This window comes from Lissotriton vulgaris, chromosome 1_1 (genome assembly GCF_964263255.1).
Source record: "Lissotriton vulgaris chromosome 1_1, aLisVul1.2, whole genome shotgun sequence".
Classification (NCBI taxonomy): Eukaryota; Metazoa; Chordata; class Amphibia; order Caudata; family Salamandridae; genus Lissotriton; species Lissotriton vulgaris.
In genome coordinates, this window is record NC_141685.1 from 1868212396 (window position 1) to 1868225402 (window position 13007).

Genomic DNA, 13007 nt, shown 5'->3' on the forward strand with positions numbered 1-13007 from the left:
ATAAGCATTACCATGTTATATGACCTCCCTTTATTAATGTAATAACTGCACTTTCACAATTGCTTTATTAGCCTTCTCAAATCTGCTTGAAAATGCACCATTTGCCCACTGTTTTCACATTTTCGGTGCTCTCCCACAGAAAGTTTCACCCCACCACTTTCAAATCTCACCAGCCACCACTGCCCGCGAGGTCAGTGCCCCCCCTGCAGTGCAGCGTTTAGTTTGGCGGCACCGGTCGCACAGCACTAAATCCGTCCCTGCCTTTATTAGTCAATGGTACAGACACTGGAGAGGAGGGAGCCACAAGGCCGGCGCACACCCCCTAGGCAGGCGATGTAATAGAAACCAAACAATGGCATCTCTCGGGGACTCTTGGTTCACATACCATACCTCTGCAAGAAGAATTTGCAGCACTCCGACCTTGGAAGCACGCCGTTTTCAGCAGTACATTGGTTGTAGTGTTTGCTCTGGTGCCCTAAGGTGGTGCTTCCTTCCTCTGTAGTGGCTTAGAATATTCCATCTTTGTCACAAACACACCTAGATACATTCCTCACACCAGTGCAGTAAAAGCTAATTCTACTGTGAATAATCCTAAACCCACTTTCATGTTGAGTTTTCTCGGAATCTGGAGCAATATTTCAGTGAAAGAAGCTTTTGTGCAAAGAATGCCCGAGTGAGAGTATATGTCCAAATGCATTTTTTATGTCTTTTATTCCGAAGTTTTAACTGGGAAACGGGCGGGTTGGGAGAGGGATAAAGCCATGTGGCTGACGAGGAGAAGCACACATACGAACCAGAAATACTAGGGGCACAAAGTATCACACAGTGAGCAGTTAGACACTGGGAGGGGGCGCGTTAAGTGGGAGCAAACAGACGGCAAACGGTAAAGTGGAGCACGGGTGCAGAGAAGCACACAGTGCTTCAGATTACTATTTATTTATTTATTTTATTTTAAAAGTTTTATATAGTGCTAGCTTGACCCGTAGGTATAAGAGCGCTTTACCTACATACAGTAAACAGCAGAAGGACATTACATTACATAGTAGGCCAGTAGTAAGGAAGCAAACCACAGAAAAAATACAGCAAGGGAAATAAATATGCAGTGCAGCGGAGGGGGAGAGTGCAATAAAAGAAAAGGTGAGAATGAATATCCTTGAATATCCAGAGAGAAAGGAGACAACTCGTAATAAAGAAGACTAGGTATGTTGACGATGATCATGAAAGTATTTGTTTTCGGAGATGGAGTTTATATGTCCCTTTTGAAACAGGAGAAGGAGGGGTTGCATCTGAGGACTCCAGTGAGAGCGTTCCATATCCTGGGAGCGTTGCCAGAAAACGATCGGTATTGGGTGGTTTTCTATTTCAATTTCGGAGGAATAAGAAGGAGTGAGTTGAAGCTTCTTAGCGTTCTGGATTGACCTGCTCTTATCAGTTTGTTATTTAAGTAGTTGGGGGCAGGAGAGTAAAGGGTTATGTGTGTGATGCAGGCCAGTTTATATATGCATCTCCCTTCCATGGGAAGCCAATTGAGGCAGTTGAGAGCTGGAGTGATGTGGTCAAATCTTTTAATTCCAGATACGAGTCGAGCGGACATGATCGGCACTGCTCTTAGAGGGGCTAGGTGAGCTTTTGGAGTCCCTGTAAGGATGGCGTTCCCGTAGTTGATTTTACAGAGAACTAGGGATTGGACTACTGTCTTGAGGTCATCGTGGGGTAGAAAAGGTTTCAGTTTCTTGAGGTGTTTTAGAGAGAAAAGAGCACTTTTTGCAGAGTTTTTGATGTGGGCCTCCATTGATAAGTTCTGGTCAAGGGTGATGCCTAGAGACTTAACTGAGCCGGATACGGTAAGGGGCAGTTTAGAGCAACCAGATTTTGAGCCACTCTTGGATTGGACAATGGTTACTTTTAGGAGAGAATAGGATTAGTTCAGTTTTGTCTGAGTTGAGCTTTACGTGATTAACTTTAGAACCAAGTTTGGATCTCAGTTAGGGTGGTATTGAGTTGGAAGTCGCTGGGAGACTTGATTCTGAAATAGATTCGTCTAGGGCCTTGTGAATGTCGTCGGAGACGTTGAGCATAGCTCTTTCCGTGCCATAGCCTTTTCTGATACCAGATTGAAAGGCGTCAAGGAAGTTGAACTCATCAATGTGTTTATTGAGTTGGAGGAGAACATGTTTCTCCAATGTTTTTGCAAGGAATGGGAGGTTAGAGATAGGTCTGAGGTTGTTAAGATCATTAGGGTCAGCCCCAGGTTTCTTGAGAATGGGTGTGATTTGTCCTAGTTGAAGGGAGCCTGGGACACAGCCTGAGGTTATAGAGGCATTGATGATTTTTGCCCAGAAAGGGGAAATGGTGTGGTTGAGTTATTTTATATTTGTTGAAGGGAAGGGGGTCCATGGTGTGGGAGGAAGGTTTTAGATTAGAAATTATGTTGAAGACCTCACCGACATTATCTCCAAGTCGGACCAATGCGCATTGTGTTTTAGCTGGAGGTAGGTCTGATTGTCCTTGTTAAGAGCTCTTTCCGAGTGGTCCAGGGAGGTTGAAGGGGGCAGGTTAAGGGGGAAGGGGGGGGGGGGGGGGGGTGGGGGGAGAGGAAGCAGTTTGTAAGAAGGATTGATCAATTTTAGAGACTTTATTAGTGAAGAAGGTGGCAATTTCTTCACATCGCTCGTTGGAGGCTCCGATTTCTTGAGAGGGAGTGCAGTTAGTTTGGCTTTTAACAATGTTGAAGAGTTCTCTTGGTCTGTTTTTTGTCAGATCTAGTTCGTTGCGGAAAAAAGATGCCTTTTCACTGAAGACGTGTTTTTTGTATGACCGCCAAGCAGATCTAAGATGTGTTAGGTGCAGGGACGAGAGGTTTTGTCTCCAAGACCTTTCCGTTTGTCTGAGTTGACGCAGTTTATCATTCAGCTCCACGTTAAACGAGGGTTTTGATTTGGTTCTCCTCAGTTGTTTGAGTTTGAGAGGAGCTACTTGGTCTAAGACCTCTGTCATTCTTGAGTTGAAGTGTGAAGTGAGGTCATCAGCCGTCCATGACGAGGGATTGAGTTGAAGATGGGGATGAATCTTGGCTTCAAGTTCGGATAAAGGTATTTCTTTGATGTTTCTGGTTAAGAGTTTAGGTTTGACAGCACAAATAGGTTGGAGGCTGGCAAGTGTGTCAATCCTGAACAGAATGAGGTTGTGGTCGGACCAGTCCATGGGAGTAATCTCTCTCAAGGAGATCAGATCGTTATTTGTTATGATCCCATCTAGTGTTACACCTATGATGTGATCTGGTTTATTGCAGAGTTGCTTGAGGTTATATATTTCCAGAAAGTTGGAAAGGTTCAGGACAGTGAAGTCTTCTGGTTCGTTCCAGTGGCTATTGAGGTCACCCAAGAACACGTCTGTCAAGGAGAATCGTGTTAATAGATCTGTTGGTTCTTCGGGGAAAAGGGTACGCTCTCCAGGAGGATGGTAGATGGTGTGGAATTTGATGGTTGGGGCGCCCTTGGTAGTGAGTTTGACGCCTAGGTATTCAAACAATAGATATTCTGCAGGTTTGAGTTTGGTAATCTGTATTCTATCTCTATGAATGATGGCTAACCCCCCCCCCCCCTCTCCCGTTTTGATCAGCCTGTCTTGCCTGATGAGGTTGTACCCTGGAGGGGTAAAAATGTCAAGAATGGGGGTGGAGTGGGCATTGAGCCAGGATTCTGTGAGGAAGGCGATGTCAATTTCTTAAGCGAGAAGAGCTTCAGCAATGTCAGTAGCGTGTTGTACTTCTGATCTGCAGTTTAGGAGCATGCAAGAGAGCGGACGGGGAGCCTCGATGATGGGGGGAGTTAGGTGGATAGAGGTGTATTGAGCAGGGGTCTAGGCGAGTGGACATTATTCGCGATTCTATTAGTGCCGATAACAACAGGGATGTGGAAAGGGGCTGACTTCTGGTACAAAGCGAGGTGGGAGTCTTAGAGTTCATCAGGTTTCGGTACCGAAAAGAGTTAGCTATCCCTGTTGGGACTGAGGGCCTGGCTCGATGATGGGCTGGAAGGTCTAGGGGTGCACTGTGGGGCTATGTGAGATGTATTGAGTGTAGTAGGAGCACAACACCTCGGGGGGGGGCAGGAGGGAGCACGGTGGCTTGGCCCTGTTGAGAAGGTCTTGTTGTAAGTAAAGGAAATCAGCAGCAAGGGAGTTAATTTTCTGCTCCATTCTGTTCGGTTGCTGTGCTATTGAGCTGAGGCAGTTTAAGGTTTTAGGCAGGGGTCGAGGATGACTGTCAAGTCAAGTCAAGTCAAGTCATGAAATTTGTATAGCGCACTACATACCCAGAGGGTTTCAAGGCGCTTAGGAAAGGGGGGAGGATTATTTGTCAAATATCCACGTTTTAAGCTGCTTTCTGAACGCTAGGTGATTGTGGGTGAGGCGAAGGTAAGCGGGAGTGAGTTCCATGTTTTGGCAGCCAGGTGTGAAAAGGATCTGCCTCCCATGGTGGTCTTGTTGATGCGAGGTACAGTGGCGAAGGCTTGGCTGGAAGAGCGAAGTTGGCGGGCGGGGTGTAGAAGGACAGCCGAGAGTTGAGGCAATCTGGTCCGATGTCGTAGAGTGATTTGTGTGCGTGGGTAAGCAGTCGGAAAGTGATCCTCTTATTGACGGGTAGCCAGTGGAGGTCTCTCAGGTGACCAGAGATGTGTTCGTTGCGTGGGATGTCGAATATGAGCCTGGCTGATGCGTTTTGGATTCGTTGGAGTTTCTTCTGGAGTTTAGCGGTGGTGCCTGCGTAGAGGGTGTTTCCGTAATCCAGTCGGCTCGTGACCAGAGCATGGGTGACTGTTTTCCTTGTTTCGGAGGGGATCCAGCGAAATGTTTTTCTGAGCATGCGAAGAATGTTAAAGCAGGAGGAGGATACGGCGCTGACTTGTTTGTTCATTGAAAGTGAAGAATCTAGGATGACGCCTAGGTTCCGTGCGTGGTCTGTCGGGATGGGTGCTTTTCCGAGGGCTTCCGGCCACCAGGAGTCATCCCAAGCCGAGGGGGATGTGCCTAAGATGAGGACTTCTGTTTTGTCTGAGTTTAGTTTCAGGCGGCTTTGTTTCATCCATTCTGCGACTTCTTTCATTCCTTCGTGTAGGTTAGTTTTGGCGGTGCTGGGGTCCCTGGTGAGAGAGAGGATAAGTTGAGTATCATCCGCGTAGGAGATGATGTTGAGATTGTGTTGGCGAGCGATGGCCGCAAGGGGGCTCATGTAAACGTTGAAGAGGGTAGGGCTGAGCGAGGATCCTTGTGGTACGCCGCAGATGATTTCAGAGGCCTCGGACTTGAATGGTGGGAGGCGGACTCTCTGGGTTCTTCCATTGAGGAACGAGGTGATCCAATCAAGTGCTTTGCCTTGGATTCCGATGTTGTTGAGGCGTTGTAAAAGGGTGCTGTGGCAGACTGTGTCGAATGCTGCAGAGAGGTCAAGGAGGATGAGGGCGACTGTGTCTCCATTGTCCAGTAGAGTTCGAATGTCGTCTGTTGCTGCGATGAGGGCGGTCTCAGTGCTGTGTTTTGCTCGGAAGCCAGATTGTGAGGGGTCGAGGGATTTGTTGGCTTCGAGGAAGGCGGCGAGCTGGTTGTTGACTGCTTTCTCGATGACTTTGGCCGGGAATGGAAGAAGCGAGATGGGGCGGTAGTTTTTGAGTTCGGTGGGGTCTGCTGTTGGTTTTTTCAGAAGGGCGGTGAGTTCAGCGTGTTTCCAGTCATCCGGGAAGGTGGCGGTGTTGAAGGAGCAGTTGATGACGTCTCGGAGGTGCGGAGCTATGACGGAGTCTGCTTTGTTGAAGATGTGGTGAGGGCATGGGTCTGTGGGGGATCCAGAGTGGATGGAGTTCATCAGGCGGATGGTGTCCTCGGTGGAGATTGGGTTCCAGGCGTTAAGGGTGTTAGCGGGGGGAAGATGGTCTGCAGATGGTAGGGTGGGTTGGCTTCCGGGTTGGTTGTCGAAGCTGTTGTGGATGTCGACAATCTTGTTGTGGAAGAAAGAGGCTAGGGAGTCGCAGAGGGTTTGAGAGGGGGTGATGTTGGATGGAGTCCCTTGGATTAGGAGAGGGGGGAGGTTGTATGCGGGGAGTCGGTATTGTAATGTTCCTATTCGAGGAGTTCGGTGGAGGAGAAGTGGGACTGGTGTTAAAGTGAAGAGGGAGAGAAATTCTGGGACGGACGTCAGAGTTCCAGGCATTGTCAGCGAGATTGGCGGTGGAGGCAGGTTGTGAATGTGGGAGTGCGACAGCAGATGAGGAGAATGCAGTGGTAGGAGGGGGGAGAGAGACAACAGGATTGAAAATTACTTTAGACAGGGGGGAAGTGAGGGTCTGGGGAACAGGGACAGTGTAGGTGGTAGGGGAAGGTTGTGGGGGAGGGTTCAGATTCTCAGGGGTGGAGAGGGGAGTGCTTGTGGGGATTACAGTCGCAGGAGGGCCGACTTTAGAGACCAAGTTGTTAAGATTGGCCTTGAGGGGATTGTTAGTTGTTAGTTTGTTGCTCCTGGAGTGATGAGTAGACGTGAAAATGGTGGGTGTTTGATGACAGAGAGTAAGAATAGGGGTAGTGTGATTGTAGTGAGTGATGGTGGAAGTCCATGAGTTAAGGAGAGGGTCGTCAGGGCAGAGAGATTGGATCGGTTTCACGATATTAGTGAGGGTAGTGGGGGATAGGGGAGAAAGGGTTTGATGGCTCAGTTGAGTTTGCGAGGAGAGAAGTGTGGGGAAGTGGTGGTCAAAAGTGGTGAGGTGCGAGTCGGTGGCTTGTATCAGAATGGTTCCAGTTCTGTAGGTGGAAATGGTGAGATCCCCTTTGAAGGTCGGGGAGATGGTAGTGAGATATTTGCACCATAGGGAATTGTTACTGACTTGGCGACTTGAAGGTGAAGAGAGAAGGTGTTTTTCCATTGATCCGGGCAATTAGTGTAGAAAATGAAGTTTATTTTCGTGCTGCCGTTGGTGGCTGAGTGATAGTTATCTACAATGAGTGTTTCAGGGTGCTGTTTTAGAGTGCTGTGCTTGAAGTTCTTTTTTGCATTACTGGTCATTTTGTTAGGGTAATTAATGTACCAGGAGTTGGGTCCGTAACACACGAGATTAGAGTTCTGGGTGGGGTTAGATGGGTGCATGATTGAATAGTAAGAATGTTGAGAAGTAAATAGCAATCAAGCAGTAGGCTGGACACGCTCTTGTGGAGCCACGATGGTAGGGTGGAGGAGGGCACACTAGAGATTATAAAATTTACACAGACTAGAGAGTAACAGCATGCATAGTAGAGGCTCCACGAAATGCACGCAAGTTATGTTAGGTTAAACGAATGCACAACATCAATAACAAAATCAAATTATACAATAAAAATAAAAATAGAAATAAAAATATAAAATATAGAGACACTATGGGTCTTTTAAGTTTCAGATAGTGTTAAGGAATGTCTGCTTGCGCATTATCCTCAGTAGGAGGACCGAATGAATGCACAACATCAATTGCAAAGTCAATTATAAAATACAATACAATAAAATAAACAGACATACTGTGTCTTAAATTTTTCGAAAGTGTTAAAGAATGTCTGCTTGTGCTTTAAAAGGCCTGTAGTAGTCTATGTAGCGGGTGTTAATTTCCGGCCGCTATTTTTTAGTCATCCAGATCCGGCAGATTCCCTGAGCCCTCGTGAGAACGTGGCCTTATCGGGCTGTAGAGATTCTTTACCATGTTAATTGGGTGCAACGAGGGAGGCTTAGGTGGTAAAAAGTAAAACCACTCACCCTGACCTCACACGAGGGAGTAAGAGTTGGTGGATCGTCGTCATCTTATCCTCAGCAGGACTCCAAAAGCACACAGCCAGAGATGTTGGTGAAAATATCTGTCCCATGAAGCTACGCTCCGCCGCCCCTGCTGGAAGATCACTGTAAAACATGCAAAATCCTCTGGGCAAAACACGCCCTCTCCCCATGCCTAAAAATGTGAGTGTGCGCCTGTATAATGTAATTGGTGCTCATGTAAAGTGCTTTAATACCTTTGGGTCAAGTTTGCACTCTACAAAAAACCGCCCAAAAAAGAAAGATTAGTATCTCTATCACAGTGCTAGCAGTGGCGGGGGACACATTAGGAGAAATTAATATGTAGGGGAGAGGATGTAGCATTATGACTAGAGCGGTGGCAAATCACTTAATCTCCCCGTGCCTAACAAAAATGAATATGTCCATCTGTAGTGAAACTTGTGCTCATGTCAATCGCTCTGATACCCGATGTCTTGAGTCTAGTTCATGCTATAAAAAACATCATAAAAAAACCAAAAAAAAACATTACTTGGTCCATGCGCCTTTGAAACAAAAGCAAGTGACGCAGGAAGTGACACATGTGATTTAGAAGGCAGTAAAGAAGAGTGATCATGATGACAAAGATTGGTAAGTAATGGACAGGCTAAAAGCCTCTTTTTAGAGGTTTTTTAAAAATTATTAAACTCAATGTGGTAGCGCTACCCTCGTGGGCCTTCCTAAAAAGAAAACTTGCGCTGTTGAAAGCTACCTTGAATGAGGCTGAAAGGCTCATCAGTGCTAAAAAAAAAAAGGTATCACATTACACCAACCTTCAATCATTGCAATGGCTACCCTTTAAGGTGAGGATCCATTTCAAAATTACTTGTATGACCCACAAAGTGCTTCACCACCACACTCCCCTCTTACCTGTCCAAGAAACTGACCCTGTGGGGCAGAAACAGACCTTCTAGAAGTACTAGCTCCCTTCTACTTAAGCCACTTAAATTCAACGGAAAGAAAACCTTCAATCGATTCTTATCCAGAATTGCACCTATTATTTGGAACTCCCTCCCTCGGGAGACTAGATGCAACCCTTCCACTTTCATCTTCTGGATAGAAGTTAAACTGCTACTAGCTAATAGTCTGCTCACATTGAGGTCACATCACCCTCCCCTCAATCGAGACGCCTACCTGCCTGTGTGACGTTCTATTTTTCCACGCTTCCGTCCACAGCATTGAGTTCCAAGCTGTTTATACTCGCCCAAACTATTTACATCATCCTGACAGGTGTCGGACTCCACCCATGCTAGTATTTATGAACGTTTAAAGATTCCCCTCTGTTAGACCTGTCTGCCCTTTGGGTAGTCCCTCCTATTTAATTATTTATTTTGTCCCCTTTTTGCCCCACAATCCTGGTTATCTTTTTATGTCCACTGGATTTTTTGTGGTATTGACCTAGGGGTTAGATGCTCTTTTTGCCCTCATAGTCCTTTTCCTGAGGCCTGGGTGCCTTTTTCTGACTAGAAAGTATGGGTCACGTAAAATGGTGGTCAGCAACTGCCATAACTGCCTCCTCAGAGAATTGACCCATAGGGTAGAATAGGAACATTCCAGAACCTTCTGGTCCCTTCTGGACCTCCTGAGGTCAGCCTATATAAGGCAGAATGTTGGGCAGCCATTTTAGAAGGTGCCAGGTAGAGAAGCATCTTTGAGGAGCTGACTGGAGCGCAGACTGATGTGAATAGGGAAGGGTGATCCTGTCTGGGTTGATGGTTCTTTAAGGACTGCTGCCCGAGCGGAGAATCTGCCTCCCTTCCTGCTGATTTGGCCCAGCTGAGATAAGCTATCATAAGGCGGATTTCAGTGTCACAAGCCCAAGTGAGAACGGCAGCGGTGAGCATGACCTGGGTACTCTGCCTGGTTGTGTATGAGGAGAAGGGGCTGAGGTGTTTCCCCGCTTCCGCCAACCAACAACAACTGAATTGTTAGGGGTACTGTACAGTGGTAACCCCATTCACTCACCCAGGATCCCGGGTTCCGATGAGCGCAGGGAGGTCGTCCTGTTGCTGAGCCTGGGAGCATTTCCTCCCCCCTCGAAGAACTGTGGCTCTGTCTGGTGAACGGGGTGATCTGCTCTTCCGCTAAAGCCTGGTGGAGGAGGGCCTTGTGTTAAAGGAGAGGGCGTTGCTGAGGGAAGTGTTCCGCCTGCTGCGCAAGACAGGAAGCTGGGGAGGTCTCTTTCCCGAGGTAGGCGGTACTGCACCACAGTGATCCCTCTTCCGCACACTCTCCGTGAGGCAGCGCTGATCGGTAGCGCCTTCTCGGCGGCGCAGGACTGGTGAGGGAAAAAGGCTTGGCTTCACCCGGCAGGTGCCGCTCCAGGACCGCACACCGACCGACGAGCGAATGGAGGCCCCCGCCTCGGTTGGCACATCGGATCAACAGCGTAGGTGGCTCGCTGCTTTAAAGAGCTGGTAAAAGGCCTGTATTCGCACCGGGAGTCTGTGGTGGGAACGAAGACTCCCGGCGGCCGTGAGAGGACATAGATTGTTGCTTCATACCTCAAGTAAGCTGGGGAATTGGGGCTCTGGAGGGACACAGCTGCAGCAAACTTGCTAACAGGTCAACTGACGATCCCGTGTGAAGAGGGAACAGGTGTCAGGGGTTCGTGGTTAATAGAAACCATACCTTAGTGGCAGGAGACTGGCCAAGCATAAAACGGTCCTGGAAACCACAGACCAGAAACCAGGGAACCGTGTGATATCTGCACAAGGTCAGAGTCCTGGCAGTGACTAATTCTCTTTCTGTTCCACTAGGATTAACTGGAACTCATTCTGACAGTACTACTGCCTGTACCCAACCTGCCGAAAAGGGCATGTGAGTGTATTGTATTGTTAAGTCAAGGCACCAACCTGATTCACTAGACAGGAAGAGGCTAGAGAATTTTGTAGAGCATTTCAGGGTGTCTTGCCAGGAAACTTAGCACTATGTGAGATTTGCTAGGATCATTTATTGGAGGGAGAAAGTATATCACCAAATGCAGTGCAATGTTAAGATTTCTTGTTATTGATGTGACTAAACAAATGGAGAAACCTGTGATTTAAAGAAAAGAAATAACAAAAGCGGTTTGACAAGATAATAGAGTAAACAAAGTATTTTTATAAAGCAGCACTTATTGGTGTAGTGTCATTTTTGAGTGGATGGATGTTATGTTACTGAAGGGTGTGACGCAAACTTAGCACATGTTCTTTGGAAATTAAGCCTTACCACTTAGTGCCAAGCTACCCTATGTGACTTGGAGACCCCAGGTCCAACACTCTCTCTTCTACTTGCTTATAGATCTATATCTGTACACATTTATTTTTATGTATATAATTTTTCATTTGTATAATAACTACCTTTTGTTATAGTTGTAAAGCCCTCTGTCCCCCTCAGGATCGTATTCGCTCTATTTAAAACTCTAAAAATAAAACATCTGAAAATCAATCTTCAGAAGACTACTCGAGTTGGGTCTTCCACACATAACCACCATACTCAAACATAAATGTACAGCATATCATTGTGTATATAACAATTTATTTGGATGTTATGTATGTATCTAGATATGTATATTCCTTTGTGTAAATGTGTATAATTATTAGGTTTATAAATTTATAGATACTCATTGGGTCTGCTTAACAAATGTACATATTACCAATGGTTATATTATTTTGTGTTTAACTTGTATATATGTCACTGCATTAAAAAGAACATTATCATAACTATTTATCTACAATTGCTTCACTATTCAATTATTAAGAGGAAAAAAAGTATAAAAACACAAATTAGATAAAAGTAAAGCAACACTTGAAAGTCTTAGTTTATTAAATACAACCTAAGTCTAAATAGATTACCTTCCTTATTCATATATGACTTCCATGCACTTATGTATCTTTTTATGTTCATTACTTTACTCTTAATTACGCATCTCCAGTGCACCACCATCTAGCTCACTCTATACCTCTCTCAATATATCCTCTATCTCCACTCTCTGACTCATCCCAAACCCCATTCTACCACTATGATCCCCTGAAAACCCCTTTTTAGACTCTTCCCTCCTCTACGGCTCCTTGCATCATCACAAGCCTCTTTTACTGTTCAGGTCTCCCAAACAAGCCTTTCTAAAAGCCTCCCTATCCTTCCTAGACTCATACGATATCTCATCTTTCTTCCTAATCCACTTCTAGAGACTCTTCCCCCCCTCTACATCTCTCCTTTATTTATCCCAAACCTCCTCCTACTGCTATGATCTCTAATTAAACTCTTTCTAGCCTGTTTTCTCTTCTATCCCTCCACTATCCTTTTTAATCCAGCTAACAGACTCACATGTTCACTGTTCCAATTAATTTCATATTTCCCTATACTAATTCACCACTAATCCTTTTTGGGTTCCGGAGTAGGGTGCTACTAGCTGACAAGCGCTTTGACACCTTGTAAGGGGTAGTAAGCGCTATATAACTACAATTACAATAGATCAGCACCAAAGCGACAGCACAAGCTCACTACCTGCAGGCAAAGCCTCAAAAAGTAAACATATTGTGCAATCCTTTGTGTATTTTAATTCATGAAGATTGGTGAAACCTAGTGGTTAACCTTTTCTCCATATCTTTACCCAACAGGTTACTTTAGGCCATGAACTAGGATCTGGTGCCCCCTGCCTCAAATGCAAGGATAAATGTGAAGGCTTTGAGCTTCATTTCTGGAGGTTTGTACTTACCTTTCAGTCTGTGTTTAATCTTTCTTTACACAGTAAGGGAAAGATTTGTTCATGTCTTCTGTCTCAGAAAATGTGTTGGAAGAGAATGAATTTCTAAATCAATCAAGATGTTCTGTTAAGCAAATATTTGTGAAAGCTAATGCTTCATTTTCTAGAAGAGAATGTGGACCGATATTCTTATACCATAAAAGAGCATCCTTTTACACTCGTCCTTGTACCATGAGAATACTGCATGTATATGTATGCTCCTAAACATATCCCAATGAAACCGGAGTCTCCTGAGAACTGGTCCTTGTGTAACAGCTATAAGGCTTTTATACAGTACCTTTCATTATCTCCTAGGAAGAAACCATGTTTATTTGCCTTTGGCTATGTTCCAAATCATGTTTAATTGTCATCTTCTCATTAGATCTTGACTACAGACCGATATAGCTGTCTGTTGGCCAAACCTATTGTTTCTAATACAGTACCTTTACTTGGAGTAAG

General features: G+C 45.6%; 1 protein-coding gene across 1 annotated transcript in view; it reads left to right on the forward strand.

The window, feature by feature from the left end:
• The window catches only part of TES (testin LIM domain protein), a 175816-nt gene that overhangs the window by 70432 nt on the left and 92377 nt on the right, over positions 1-13007 (forward strand). The window contains exon 2 of the mRNA XM_086919370.1: positions 12424-12509. Within this exon, the coding sequence (XP_086775496.1) occupies positions 12424-12509 (86 nt within the window). The remainder of the gene's footprint in view (positions 1-12423; positions 12510-13007) is intronic.